This window comes from Rhodamnia argentea, chromosome 1, assembly GCF_020921035.1.
Source record: "Rhodamnia argentea isolate NSW1041297 chromosome 1, ASM2092103v1, whole genome shotgun sequence".
Taxonomy (NCBI): Eukaryota; Viridiplantae; Streptophyta; class Magnoliopsida; order Myrtales; family Myrtaceae; genus Rhodamnia; species Rhodamnia argentea.
This window is the reverse complement of record NC_063150.1, coordinates 33,942,503-33,957,250: the sequence shown is the minus strand read 5'-3', so window position 1 is coordinate 33,957,250 and position 14,748 is coordinate 33,942,503. Positions and strand designations below refer to the sequence as shown.

The window sequence follows — 14,748 nt, the reverse complement described above, 5'->3', positions numbered from 1 at the left end:
AAGTATTCCCATCAATTGTCCTTTGAATAGGATTCATGCGGTTGGCAGGGACCATCTCACAACAGAGGTCAAGCTCTACCATGTTTTCGTTCCATGCTCACTCGTTATCTTATTCACGTCATAAACCGATTAAATCGGTCAAGTAAGGATCCGAGAAATCCATGTTTCGTGTCGCCATATAATGTATTGACCGGACGGACCTTACCCGAGTCGACTTTTTTTTTTCCTTTTTCCTTTCTGGTCGGAGAGTTGACGTGTTTAAAAGAGATGGAATTTCTTGTAAAATTAGATTGCAATTAGAGTTTAGAAGGGGCAAGCCGCTTGGTAGAATCTGGAGACCTAACATGAAAACGACGACGGATCGGAAAATAAATAAATAAATGGCATATTCCTAGTTGGGAATATGAGAGGGAAGGATGCATATTCAGACTTACCGTTAGCTGCTTTCTTCACGTCGAGTCGAATCACGTATAAAAAGACGGCGGAGGCGGAGACCACGGCGACCAATCTCCTCTCTCTCTCTCTTTGCATTTGAAGATCGGCCTCGAAGAAGAAGGAGAAGAAGCGCGTTGTCGAGTCGGAGCGATTACCGAATCCCGAATACGATCCGACGGCAATGAGACGGGTGCTGAATGAGATGGCGGCATCTGGATCGTCGATCCAGAGCTCGGTTTCGTCGTCGAAGGCGGCGGCCTCGTCGTCGTCCTCGTCGCCGTCGATCTTCACCAACTACGCTCTCATCTCCGCTCTCGTCGCGTTCACCATCGCTCAGTCCATCAAGCTCTTCACCTCCTGGTACTCTTTCCTTTTGTCTTATCCCCGTCATTTCGGCTTCGGGCGTATTCTTGCGCGCTTCGATCTTTCGTCGTCGATGTCCGTGTGCATCGGGAAGACAAATGTACCTGTGTGATTTCGACGCGCGTTGTAGTGATGGCTGTTCGTTACCTCCGTTTCGCGCGATGATCAAAATCAAATTTCCGCATTGGATTCGATTTTGTAAAGTAAATTGAGCTTGCTCAATCGATTGCAAGTCGATCCGTCATGAACTCCGTTTTGCGTAATATTAACTTCTAAATCAAGCCTAACGATTATTGTTTCGCTGAAGCTAAAGAACTCACCAAGAAACAAACTCTGAGCTGAGCGATCTAGCTCGTTGATCTTAGGTCATGTTTGGTGTGTCTCAGACTATAGGTGTTCGCTAGTTGATGCATTTGTCGTCTAAAGTTGATCTCCCCCAATCTGATGCTTATATGTGGTTCGCTATTGCTACAAATTGCCTCGATTTTGTTGTTTGAGATCATGGATGTCGTTTTTAATTCACTTTGACCAGATGGTGGTAAACTGGAATTGAGAGGGTTCATTTGTTTCCTCTTTCCATGTATATGATCCCCTGTTTTAATTTGGTATACATGGTTATATGTCCTAAGAGTCTTAAGCTTTTCTTAGATTTGCAGGTATAAGGAAAGGAGATGGGATCTCAAACGACTTGTTGGATCTGGAGGGATGCCATCTTCTCATTCTGCAACCGTGACAGCTCTTGCAGTAGCAATTGGGTTTCAAGATGGCTTCGGAGGAACATCATTCGCCATTGCATTGATCTTAGCATTGGTGGTATGGCCTCATTTATTTTTTGTCCCATCTTGTGCAATTAAGGAATTCTAAGAAAACCATGGAAAATCCGAATCGAAAATCTAATCTTCATCCTATCCTTGTGGCGTGTCAAAGAATCCCGAGGGGAAAATGGAGCGATTATCATTGTTTGGCATTTTCTTCGCTTCTGCAGTCACCTAGTTAATGCAATGCCTGTAAGATAGTCTAGTCGTGCAAACCGACAGATTGTGTGTTGATTACCTGTTAGAAGGATGCCATTTAGTGTGCTGTCTGTTCCTAATGTTAATATGGAAAATTTTGTGCAGGTGATGTATGACGCAACTGGTGTCAGGTTACAGGCTGGACGTCAGGCAGAGGTTAGGTGTTTTTGCCATTTTTACTATTCTTCTGCACTTGGTTATCTTTTATGATCTATTTCACAAAAATGAATCTTAATGAGAATGCTTAGATAAAATTAGACTATTTAATCTCCTTTGGACTCATCTTTTCTGCATTTTAATTTCCCAGGTGTTAAATCAGATTGTGTATGAACTTCCTGCTGAGCACCCCCTTGCTGAGAGCAGGCCACTGCGTGAACTTCTGGGCCATACTCCTCCTCAGGTACGCTATATGCTCGAGTGTCCTGGTCCAACTTGTGTTTGTATGCATCTATTAATCATCGGAAATCCTCTGAGTATGATTTGGGATTAAACATGTGCCGGGCACACTAGGTGAAAAACTACCATTAACACATGCTAGGTTGCGATCCCATATCTGCTGGGTTGATTATGGAAAATGCTGCAAATGGTGATTGTGAGGCTCACTCTTTGCTTTTGCTCATCTGTTTGCATACTGTAGCTTACGTCAAATTCTCTGATGCGAAGTTTAGGTGGTGACTCTTTTTGGGGTACTCTAGTTGCCTAGTCGATGATACCTGTTACACCGTCATCAAGACTGTCTCAGGCAAAGAGAAAATGTCAAATTTTGAGCTTTATGATGTTGCTGAGTGGTAGACTTATTGACATTCATTATCCTTCTAAGGAGAGGATCTGTAGTAGTTGGCAGATCTTTTAAACTTTATCCTCTTAAAACGCCTTAATGATTAGGCAACTTGAATGGATATAGGTGAAGCGGTTCACATGGATTTCATCATGTCTGTAAGATGCGATGCATTTTCACATAGCAATTACAGGGGAAACTAAATGACAGCTCTTCCATCCCCTGCTTATGTATTCTCAGAAACTTTGAATGTCGATACTCATGCAATTTTGCCTTTTTTTTTTCCCTTGCTAATCACAGGTCATCGCTGGTGGGCTTCTCGGGATAATTACTGCATCGGTAGGGCATATGATCATCCTGACATGCGGTTGATGTTATCCATTAGTTGATTGTGCAGAAATCCGAAGCATTGCGCTTCGACATCTTTGACCACGACTCAAGCCGAGGTCACAGATGAGAAGATGTCCAAGCACATTCACTCCCTTTCTCATACATGTGTTCTTGATGCCTTAATTCAGCATTTGTTCCTGACGAATTTGACAGTTGACACTGTAAAAATAGTACAAAATGAAAGATTGAATACAGTTACGTCCGATATGCTGTTGAATTTTCTGTCCATCCCATCAAATCATGGTGTTGCAGATCGCATAAGAGTAGGCGATTCAACTTATAGGTAGCAGAAAAAGAAAAACGAGAACGTGATTTAATTGACAGATACTAACATGAATTGTTGGATGATACCTATTAAGCTCGGAATAACAAAATTCTTCGGACGATAAATAGCAGGGATGTTCGTTATTTTGATCATTAGTAGCCCTTCCAATCGCTATGAGTTTGGGCAAGCCACTTGGAAGTAAGTGTGAAAGGCGAATTGGAGACGAGCCATGTCCGTACTCTATCACTCATCCGAGATCATCACATTACTCGAGTGTCAACGCACAAATTATTGATTGTCAAGCAGGCAATTCCATGCTCACAAAAATCTAATAGTTGTTCTTCAAAACCTATAGAAAATGCCGATATATGTGATTATACTCTTGCTAATTCTGAACTAACAACAACATCGATAAGGTTAGGAAAATTTTCCCTATACCACCTTCAACGTCACACCCAGCAGTGCAGAAAAAGCCTTTTGCATCTCCAACATAGGATCTCCTACGATTTCAGATTTCATGCGCCAAGCGATATGCTCATCGGGCCTGACCAGGATCGCCCCTCTGTTGGTCATCCGGCACAACTCCCACCAGGAGGAAGAAGGCGACACTGCTGGATTCTTAACTTCCTGAACGTCTAAGTAATTTTCCCAAGGTGCCAATGCAGCCTTACTACCTCCTCCAAACCCATTACCAGCTTCGACAGGCCACACTACACAGGCTCTAGCAGATACTCTAAATCCTTCAGCCACCTTGAAAGCAGCACGAGCGAGATTGTAGGAATCTTCGATTGGTGCAATGATGAGGAGGAACTCAATCTTATCTCCACGTATGAGGTCAAGAGTTGACATATTTTCCTAGAAGACATTTATAGAGGCACACTAGAGTAAGTACATGGCGAGAAGCCAAGCTTGCATATTTCATGTGTATCAAAGAGCATGCCATGAACCGATAACTAGGCATACCTCTTTCCCAGAATCTGACCATACCCTCACATTCATGTGGGGAAGCCTTGATCCTGGATCTGCAGATGGTATATAGTCCCTCCGACGGCCAGTAGGTACTGGAAGTCGAACCGAGGTACTATCAAGATCAGGAATAAGTGCGCCATCAAGGTACCTGAAATATAATGGTTGATTATCACATCGTGCTGGCAATAAAATATAACAGAAGCCTCCGAAAATAGACTGGTGGATTCTCGAATCAAATGAGTCGTAAGTCAGGAAATTAACGTACAGTTATGATCAATCTCTAATTCTTAAGAGAATGCACACCACATATTATAATGGTTGATTATCCTGTCGTGCTGGCGATAACATATAACAGAAGCCTCCCAAAATAGACTGGTGGAGTCTCAAAATCAATGAGTCGTAAGTCGGGAAATTAACGAATAGTTATGACAATCTAAAATACCTAAGAGAATGCACGCCGGATAATATTTCCTAACGAGGCTCAGAGTTAACCAACATGGATGACAAACGATCTCAAATTCATGACAGAACAACTAACATTACCCAACTGACAAATCGCCGAGCAAGCAGAAAACATCAACATGAAATTTTTCTCAAAAAACAACATTTTTATTGGTCAAATCACAAAGATTCCTCGATTATTTGTCACATTAGCAGAATGGAAGGTTGATAAGAAGTTTCCATGTCAGAATCTTCTTCTCTTAACTCTTATTTGGACATGAGCGATACCTGAAGCCAAGATCCTCAGCAGGAAACTGCAGTTGAAGGCTTTTCCCTTCATCAAATATGCGTTTCAGTTTTGCCAGTCTTGATGATCCCAGGGGGTTGTTTTCGTTAAGAAAAAATGTTGAAAGCTGTGCACGGCCTAAGCTAAAAGCTCCATCCAAAATTGCCTTCTGAACTTTGGATGGTAGAATGGAACCAAAACCGTCACTGACAACTCGATGTACTATAAGACAGAGCATAGTAAGGAATCAAGAGTTAGGCGTAAATTAACAATAAGCAACTGCAGCAATGCTTGTGAGGACTTCATTTAAAGATTGATAAGCAAACTAACTGATTATGAAAAAAGCAAAGAGTATTTTGCAGAGAATGGAAGAAAGCATCAAAATACCTGAGTTTGCAACAGCAGGATCAAGACCTAGAGAAGATGGAACTGCCATGGCTGCTTTGAAGTTTTGAACACTCAATGTAGCATTAAAGATGGCAATCTGATCAATTATTTCAAGGTCAAGGATCCATCCAATTCAGAGTATAAAACTTCCACCACTTACAAGGAGGAATCAAATAGAAGTACCGGCTTACGTTCTGCTTCATAGGTATGAAGAAACAAAGATGGCGAAATACCCTTCAAGACAGAAGCCAGTTTCCAAGCAAGATTGTGTGCATCCTGGATTCCAGTGTTCATTCCTGAAATAGTTTCACGGAAATTTTACTAATCTATCAGTCATCCTCTAACAGACTTTGACAAGTTGAACTTTCCTGCTCCTAAGCTATTGCTCATGCCATCACTGGCCAATCGCATGCTTGGGCCCATTCTAATTGAGCATTTCTTAAGGATAAAAAGAGCGTGAGAATGATCAAAGTTCTTCTGTAACTCTTTAGGTACTTATCTTTTCTCTGCAGGTAATTATTCTGTTGATTTATTTCTGCCAAAATTATTTCATGTTTAGGGTGCAAGGATTCTTGGAAACACTAGAAAAGTGGTAGTCTTTAGGGGCCAACTAAAATGGAAAAAAAAAAATCACTATATATTCCAATGATTGACAAATAATCCAGTGCAATGTGACTTCCATCAGCAGCTAAAGCTACAAGGAAAGCTTCAGTTGCTACAGCTTAGAAGCAGTGACTAGGTAAATTCTCGAGTCAAAAGTAATGTTCCAACCAACTAGAATTGAATTACAAAAGGCAATAGCGCAAGATCAAAATCGATTCCCCCAAATAAACTAAAATTTAGGTAAATAGAATCGCGGTTAGCATAGAAACGATTGAGGAAAAGATGCAGGAATTAAACCTGAAAAATCTTAACTAAATAGTCAACTGATTAAAGAATGCTACTCACCAAAACCACCAGCTGGAGGAAATCGATGAGCCGCATCACCAGCAATTATGACTCGATGGTCACAGGAAAGAAACTTCTCTGCAACTTCAGCATGCATCACCCATGGTTTTACGTCAATTACATCTATGTCCCCAAGTTCTTGGCCAACCAACTTGAAAATTATCTTCTCACATATCTACAACAAGTTGAATCCTTCAAAGAACATATTGTTTCCATCAACAAGGAATTATAATCCTATCGACATATCATAACTTAAGTCCGCATGACAAAAGCATCTATATTGCACAGAGAGCACCTGAGAGGGTATTTTATCAGTGAACCTAACTGAGGGCACATAATTTGAAAACGCACTAAACCAGAATTTAGTAAATGGAGTATGTAACATATATCCAGCTCAAAAATATCACAGTACCTTCGGCTCAAAATCCTGTACATTTTGCTGAGGCGGATAGAATGGCATCTGCAACATGATAAGTAAACTCAGGTGTTATCCAGTGGGGATCTGAAGCAGGTGAAATGATCAACTAGACATTTTGCAAGAAATAACAACGTATACCTGCAAAACAAATTCTCCTTGCTCCAGATCATGAGCAACAAGAACTCCAATAGCTTCAGTATTGAAGATAAAGTATAACATGCCAGGCCTCTCCCTGAGGAGATGTTGCCCAAGGTCTTTGCTAAGAAAATGAACACTGACAAGCTTTTGTAACTCCTTTTCACCTCTCAAACTAATTCCTAAAAGCCTTCTGACATTACTCCCAGCCCCATCTGCACCGACAAGAGTACTGCACCGCAATTGTCTCTCATTACACTTTCCTCCATCAATGTTAGAGACAGTGGCAGTTACAAATCGGTTAGAAGTAGTATCGATGGAGATGCATTCGTGCCCCATCAGTATTTCTCTTGCCCTGGGAGCTTCACAATCCAGGCCTTCTTGGTTGTCTGCTTCACGGATTTGGAAGTTGAGCTTTTTCAGATGCTCAACTAATAACCTTGTTAATTTGTACTGTGAAAAGTGTGCCACAGAGACAGGGCTGACAACCTTTTCAAAATCTGCTTACCAAAGGATGTATTAATCATTACTTAGAACACGAATTCCCCACAATCAAAACTATGTCAATGGGAACCAGTTAACAACTATTTCCTTTCACAGACAAACGACACCACCGCAGCATTAGCAAAGACCGAAAAAGAACACAAAATGACATGAACATTACACTAATTTTTATCAACGGATGAGCTGAGGAAAAACAATGTGAGTATTCATACCCTGAGGTTGCATATGGTCAACAGTCCCTAGAACTGAACCGGTGAGTGAACTGCAATATATGAACTTCCTCCACAGGTCAACAGGCGGTTGAGATTTTTGAATTTCCTCCGCCAAGCCATTCATTTTGCGGAACACCTGAAATTGTTTTATAGATCAAAGAAATCTGATTATTCAAAATCCCAAGAAAGACAAAAAGAGTTCCTCCAACACAGATAAAGTTGACCTCCATTGTACGGTTATTGATGAAGTGAGCCTGTGGATGGCTAGAAAATGTCTTGTTCTTCTCCACAATCGAACACTTCACTCCTGCAAAAAGCCATAATGCAGGAAAAATATTCAATGCTGACTGGTCACGTCAAAAGTGCGCCAAACAAAAGATGAACAAGCGGAAAGGTGCGGAGAGGATTAGGTCTCTTTGCATCAGTATATTACTTTTGAACTTTGATAAGTGCAATTCTCTGAAATTCAGCGAATATGAAACAACCCCTATTAGGAAAAGGAGTTACTTTTCTCTATCCAGCCTGTTATAAACTCAGTAAGGCAGTTGGAGCTCTAGTCCTTTAGGAATCCCCAGTAAACAGTATCAAACCAGCTCTTGATATTCTGGTTTGGGAACAGATTAAATTTTCCGGAAACCATTAAGCCACACATAAATGCGAATTACTCTCAGTTTACAATGGATCTCAAACTGGAGGAGGACCATTAATTGAGGTACCGTTTCCTAGCTTCAAGTGCAAGAGTACATGCGTTCAAGTCCTCCGTTCTTTTCCATTCCTAAGTCCTTGAGTCATTTACACTAGCCAACTTTACTCTGTTTAGATCAAAGCTCCATGAGGTGTGACAATTGAGTGTTGAATATACTGTGCCTTCAAAGAGCTGCTGACGTACTACCACACACTTTCGTCCTATCATACGATTAATCATTGCAAACGCACCCAAACGAGAAGAAAAGAGCGAAGGACGGAACGGTACCTAGCTTCGTGAGAAGGATGGAGAGAACCAAGCCGACGGGACCGGCGCCGACGATCAGAACCGGAAGCGGTGCGCCGTCGCCGTCGCGCCCGCTCGTGGAGGCGGAGACTGATAACCCTCTGGTGCGAGAGCATGAAGACGGATGGAATTTGGTTCCGGATCCAATGTCGAAGAGACCATTGCAAAGCTTGAGAGAACGTGTGACCACCATGACTCTGGAGAGACACACACACACGAAGCTCAGGGAAAAGCCATGGAAGGGCTTTAGGGAGGTTGGTTGGGCAGTCAAACGACGTCACGATCTGCGTTGCGGCTTTAAAAACGGCGGTTTGCACCTTCCCCACTTCCCCGTCGAGGCGTCAATTGAGTTATTCATGACTCGTTGATACTTTGGTTAGGCTCACCTGGACTTGAACAAGTCCTTTTTTTTTTTTTTTTTGGTCGAACAAGTCCTTAAAGTATCTCGTAATTCTGAGACGTTAAGAAAGAAAAATATGTTTTCTTAACCCTAAGTCATCTTCGTATAGCTATTGCTAGGTAGGCTTGTATAGCAGCAATTCATACCTAGAGCGAATCATCGAAATTTCGCCCCTTGCATTATTGACATGTGCTTCGCACGGTACTTATTAACCAGTTTGGTACCAACATACCTCTAACTAATTGAGTTAAAAAGATTTACCCTTTTTTCCTTTATATCCATTTTTATTAATCAATGATGAAAAATTAATTTGTAGCGTCGTTTCTCAATTGTTAATACTTCTAGAATTTGTAAACCGAAATTCAATCTTGTCGGCTTAAATCGACTCGATTACATGTCTAATTATTGCTAAGACGGCTATGACGACATTAACGCTTCGGTTTTCTTGATTGCCCGCAAAATGTTGGACACCACCAGTTGAGAGTTTGACAGTTCTTGCTTCCATATCCAACATGCCTTTCCTCAAGAAGATTTTGAAGAAAGAGCAAAAGGTGACCTCAGCAGAGGCAAATCAAATGGATATACTGTTTGGAATCCCTCGGCCTGTCACCCCAGGACCGGACGAGGGAAGCAACAGCTCGTAAGGGGGGACGCCGGCCCCGGTTCGGTTCTTCAGACGCTTGTCCTTGTTCCTCGTATCGATTATCTTCTCTATGTCCTCGAGCTTGTGTGAGAACCTCTCGAACAATTCCAAGACTCGGTCGTCGCTGATCCAATGCCCGTGGAGCTGGTTCACCTGGCCCAAGTACTCCTCATCGGGCGAGTGTGTCGACAGCGTGTCTTGCACCGCCATCACCTTGGTGGCCTGGAGTTGGGTTGGCAATGAAGTCAAGAACGTGTGCTGCGGGTTCAGCAGGAACTTCTCGTACTCGGGCTCATCCTCCTGAGGGATGAACCTCCGCATCAGGGTCGGCCTGTTGGGCACATACCCTCCAAATGGGTACTGCCCAAAGTTTATGGCCGCATGCTGGCCTGAAGCTGTCCATATCATAATGGCCAGGATGGTGCACAAGTCCTCTTTGGTGTCTAGCTTCGGCCACCATGGCTCATTCCTCTTGTCGTAGTGGCCTTTGTTCTTGATCTCATCCCACCAGGCTTGGAGCTCGACGTCGGACACGACTGATCCGGGGTCTGAATAGAAGTGGTTGACATAGGATTCGACCCATTCTTGTATGGCAGACCATATGAGGAGGCCGTCGTTCGCATAAGGGTAGTCTTCGAGGATGAGCCTCAGGCCGTGGGGCGCCGAAGGATCTTCCACTGCCATTCCCCTGAAAGATACCACATAGTCAGTGAATCAGTTCACAAATACTTCCTCCAGGAATCGAAGATGATCTGGGTTGATTCAACATAGCTGATTCTGAGCAATAACTCACTCTGAAACAAGAGTGACTATATGAACTTGAAATAAAAAAAAAAAAAAGCTCAAAACCGTCCCCGGTTTTGAAGGATAACTTTTTCTTGGAATGCACTAGGATCTTACCTCCGAATGAGATCAGCAGGCAATGCCTCCATGTCGAACTGCCACACGCTCTTGTATGCAGCGGAACTTAACTCCATAGCATACTTTCCTGGGCTGAAACAGGCCTCGATTATTCCTCCTCCGTTAATTAGGCTCTGTCGAGCTAGTGCATTAATTTCCAACGTGTAGCGCATGTGCGGGTGAAGAAGCTTGTAAATCGGATGCATCGAGCTGAGCTGCCTATGGGTTGCAATTATATAGGACTCCATGGATGCATGAGTCCTCAACCTGTAGCAACAAACAAAGAATTGGACAAGACATAGCATTGTTTAAGTACTAAACCATGTTCTTCAGTCTGCGCAAATTGCGAAATGCCAAATGCAGTCGAGACAACCTCGCTGTCGCGTCGTTCGCATGTTAATGCCAAAATCAAACTACAGTTAACAGCAGGTCAAACCCACTCATGCTTTATCTATCATTCATAAACTCTATTTCAGACTTTCGAATCTTACCAGTGATTTACTAGTTGATGTATCCCGGCATCATTGGCACAGACATGGGCTTTGGCTTGCTTCCAAAGCCAGTGAGCTGTGGCATCATGCCCTTGGGTGTAAACCCTTTTGTTGCAGGGCTTAAAACGTGTCGGAGGCAACGAAAGCTCAATAGCTATTGGCTTCAAAATGCCGGCCGGATTATAGAAGAGGATAGTCCTGGAGGCATAAGTTTTTCTGTCTGACAAGGAGTTGATCTTATCGACAAACGGCAGAAGCATGTCGTGGTAATCAATTATGAACAACCGGTTCTCCTCTATAGCCTGCATTATTCAACCAGCCTGTGAGGTGACATTGTGTAAGCTAAAGAGTCCTAACAGAAGGAGAAGAGAAGATAGTTTCATCTACCTGCTCGACAGTCATTCCGTGGAGTTCTTGTCCTATCAGGTCCTTGGTGAGCGCCGAATCAGGAGGGCCGTAAACAGCAGGATCCAACTGGCTAAGGATAGGAAATTCCTGTCACGCGACATCAAAAAGATAAAAAAAAATTATTGTACGCTGATTGAATTAAGAATGATGCTGCTATAGGAGTCTTTTCTTCATTTGTAGCCTTGACTACCTTCAAAATCTGAATGCTGACTGGATTAACCCCGGCCAAAGCTTGGCGTGCAAACTCATTGTCACGCAGCCATGCAAATCTATCCCCTAAAAGATGCGGAGATTTGGCAGGGTTTTAATGTGATGACAGACCATAGTTGGCAAATCAAAGTTCTTCGAAACACAAAACAATTGTCTCAAACAGACAACAGAAGGAAGAGAGGTAACTACTTGATATGACAGCAGGAATTTCGTACTTCAGCAACCTCTCGCCTACTGTTAAGACCTCTTTCATCAGATTCGCTAATGCCAGATTGCCCTTGGCCTCATTCTGCTCTTCATCTTTCAGAAGGAGTCCGTCGATGTACAGCTTATCGATCTCTGAGAAGCACTTGAACGGAATATCTGAGCTCGACAATGTTGCAGCGATTTGTGGCACCAGATTATGGAGCAGAGCTTTTAACCTCCCAGCAGCAAAGGTGTTCTGCTTGATCTCCTCGAAAGTCTCATCGCGAGGCACATACACCGGGTGGGGCTTCTCAATTCTACTCTCACAAAGTGGGTCTTTGGGAGATTTGAAAAAATGAGATTTTTTTTTGCATCATTAGAGAGAAAGACCAAAGAGATTATTGTTGAGTTCAGTACTTTACTCGGTTCAATTTGAAAAGTTCTTTTACCTGTTTGCATAGGTGGACGGCCCGTTCGACACCGCCTCGGATAAGGTCTCTCCTCCCCGCCCAATACTGGCCTAGCAAGATCATCATCTTTGTCAGGATTTCCCAAGTCGTTATACAAAGCATAATCGTATATCCGCTCGTGAGGCTTTCTCTCGCCTTTTCCGTTGCCCCGGATGCTCAACAAGTCTTCACGCCGGAGATCTCTAAGGCCTACTGGCGTTTGCGATGGCAAATAGGCCTATTTTCAACGAAACCGGCATCGCTTAAGCAAAATGAAGGGACAGCCGGTACTCTACTAAATGAAAACGGATAAGTAAGAACTCAATCGGCGGGTCTCACTTGGTTCCGGAAGATGATTCTGCTCTCGGGATTGTCCTTCCGGGCGTGGATCCAAGTGTTGGCAGGGAAATGAATCGGACCTTCGCTGAAACCGTGGATCACGATCTCGAGTAAGTGAAACTCCTTGCCATGGAGATTGGTGATGAGGACAGCTCCCGGACAACCGAAGTCCTGAGGGACCCTAAGATCAGCTGCATACTCAGCTACGTAGGAGTGTAGTGAAGGGTTTGGCAACCACCCTCTCACACTGGACTCAATGGTCTTCCCGGACTGTGTGACTGCAATTGCAAAGAAGCGAGATTAGCGTTGAGATAAAGAACAAAACAGTGCGATTATGACTCAACTTGAAATATTTGCAGCATTAGAGACATGTTGAAGAGCAAATCCAGAACCAAACAAGAGAGAAAAGGAAAAAAAACTAGTGGCCAAGCATGCGAAGAACCTTTTTCTTTACATGGGACGTCTTGATTGCTTAGGACAAAAAGGACATCCTGGAACGGGACCAGTAGTTCATGTTCCTGGACTTCTCTTTCGGCCAAAAAAAGACAACTCAACTGCAATTATTGAGAGGGAAACTGCCACAACCCTCCAAGGACATCAAGCTTAGAAATCTTTGTAAACAGAGATCAAACAAAAGGGAAAAGGACAAGAAAACAGAGCACAATGGTAGCTTTAATTCAAGCACAATCCAAGTGTTTTCCTCACTAAAATCATCACGAAGCATAGTGATTACCCTTTCCACGAGGTGCTGTGGAAGATCTGAATCATAATAATATTCGTCCGTACACCATAAATACAAAATGATTTTTTTTTTTTTCAGCCTTCTTTTTTCCAGAAACTAATCTTGACCAATAACCCCCAACGAAAAACCACACAAATTCTTCTAGCATTTCCATCTTGCAGAAGTGATAACACAACCTCGAAGAAGAATGAAGAAGTGAAATCTCAACTGTGCTGCATCTTTATTTCTTTTTTGTTGAATATGCTTAATTCACAGCAATGCAAACTTGCAAAAAGGGAACAACAACTAGCAGTGCAAGTTCAGCCACACAAAACCCACAAAGGAAAAAGACAGAACTTTGAAATTTAAAAGCAGAAGAAGATGAATTTGTGTTTATAGACTGACCAGGATCGACCTCCTCACTGACAAGCTGAAGCATGATGCCCTGACCGATTCCATTCATGAAAGACTCCAATGAGTCCTCGATCTTGTCGACCAGCTTCTGCCTGATCTTCTTCCTTATTGAAATAACTGCTCTCACATCAAGTTTCCCCGAAGAAGAAGAAGATGATGAAGATGAAGAAGACGACGATGAAGATGATGGCAATGACCCATTCAAGTCCTTCCCATCCACCGGCTTCTCTGCCTCCACAGTCTTGTTGTCCCCGCCGCTAACCGCTGCCCTCACCCACCCACCACCCCCACTGACCTTGGATGGCCGACCCACCACCGCCCTCGACCTCCTCCCGTGGCCGGTAGCAGGCGAGGGAAGCCGGAAGACCAGGCCGGAAACTTCCGACTTGAAGGCAGAGAGTGGTTTGGCAGCAAACATTGGGTTGTTCTTCTTCAGCTTTCTTTTTGCAAGAGTGAACTTCGCAGGGAAGAGTCAAGACTCTACTTATAAAAAAGAAAAATTCGACAGTTGAACTCCACAGCTTTCTCAAGACTTGCAAAGCAATAAAGAGTGTGAGAGGGATCGGTGAGTGAGAACCGATCGGATGGGTTTCGATTTATGTTTGATTAACAAAGACTTGGGTAAGTAAATATCGCAAGTTCTTGCCTTTGACAAGATGGCCTGAAAGTGAAACTTTAATTAAAAAATCAATGGATACGACACTTCATGGTTGTCCACAAGAACAAGATATTCATGATTCCAAAAGTGAGTCACTTAATCTAAGTGCTTATAACTATTTAGTACCATCACCTACCATTTCCGTTTCTGAAACACTTGTCATTATTCTAATGCTGATTATTTGAAATTAAACCCTTTTGAAATGCTTGCGAAATACGAGTCGTTTATTTAAATACTCATTCACAAACCCACGTCTCTGATGACCAAAGCTCACCTTAATCATATGATCACGACCCCATTAGATACATAGATAATCTCGTAGGCCCCACTCATCACTCAGCATTTCTCAAGCATAGATTGTAGAATCATCTTGCACTTGGGCTTAGGAAAGAAA

At 42.9% G+C, this 14,748-nt stretch overlaps 3 protein-coding genes across 3 annotated transcripts; 1 reads left to right on the top strand and 2 right to left on the bottom strand.

Moving 5' to 3' along the window:
• The first annotated feature begins 497 nt into the window (after positions 1-497).
• LOC115738839 (uncharacterized membrane protein YuiD-like) lies at positions 498-3,196 on the top strand. Its single transcript, XM_030671569.2, has 5 exons — positions 498-795; positions 1,455-1,611; positions 1,917-1,967; positions 2,119-2,211; positions 2,890-3,196. Exons 1-5 carry the CDS (start codon positions 617-619, stop codon positions 2,959-2,961), a joined length of 552 nt encoding a protein of 183 aa, XP_030527429.1. The 5' UTR covers positions 498-616; the 3' UTR covers positions 2,962-3,196.
• Positions 3,197-3,436: 240 nt separating this feature from the next.
• On the bottom strand, positions 3,437-8,797 carry LOC115738836 (putative polyketide hydroxylase). Its single transcript, XM_030671566.2, has 11 exons — positions 8,518-8,797; positions 7,769-7,851; positions 7,545-7,680; positions 6,832-7,328; positions 6,688-6,735; positions 6,276-6,450; positions 5,511-5,623; positions 5,328-5,424; positions 4,943-5,162; positions 4,208-4,361; positions 3,437-4,099 (listed from the first exon to the last, which is right to left on the bottom strand). The coding sequence occupies exons 1-11, from the start codon at positions 8,726-8,728 to the stop codon at positions 3,677-3,679; spliced, it is 2,157 nt and encodes a 718-aa protein (XP_030527426.1). The 5' UTR covers positions 8,729-8,797; the 3' UTR covers positions 3,437-3,676.
• A 561-nt stretch (positions 8,798-9,358) lies between these two features.
• LOC115738835 (lipoxygenase 6, chloroplastic) lies at positions 9,359-14,239 on the bottom strand. Its single transcript, XM_030671565.2, has 9 exons — positions 13,688-14,239; positions 12,562-12,839; positions 12,223-12,460; positions 11,777-12,109; positions 11,568-11,653; positions 11,357-11,464; positions 10,970-11,271; positions 10,479-10,745; positions 9,359-10,266 (listed from the first exon to the last, which is right to left on the bottom strand). Exons 1-9 carry the CDS (start codon positions 14,112-14,114, stop codon positions 9,507-9,509), a joined length of 2,799 nt encoding a protein of 932 aa, XP_030527425.1. The 5' UTR covers positions 14,115-14,239; the 3' UTR covers positions 9,359-9,506.
• Positions 14,240-14,748: the final 509 nt, after the last annotated feature.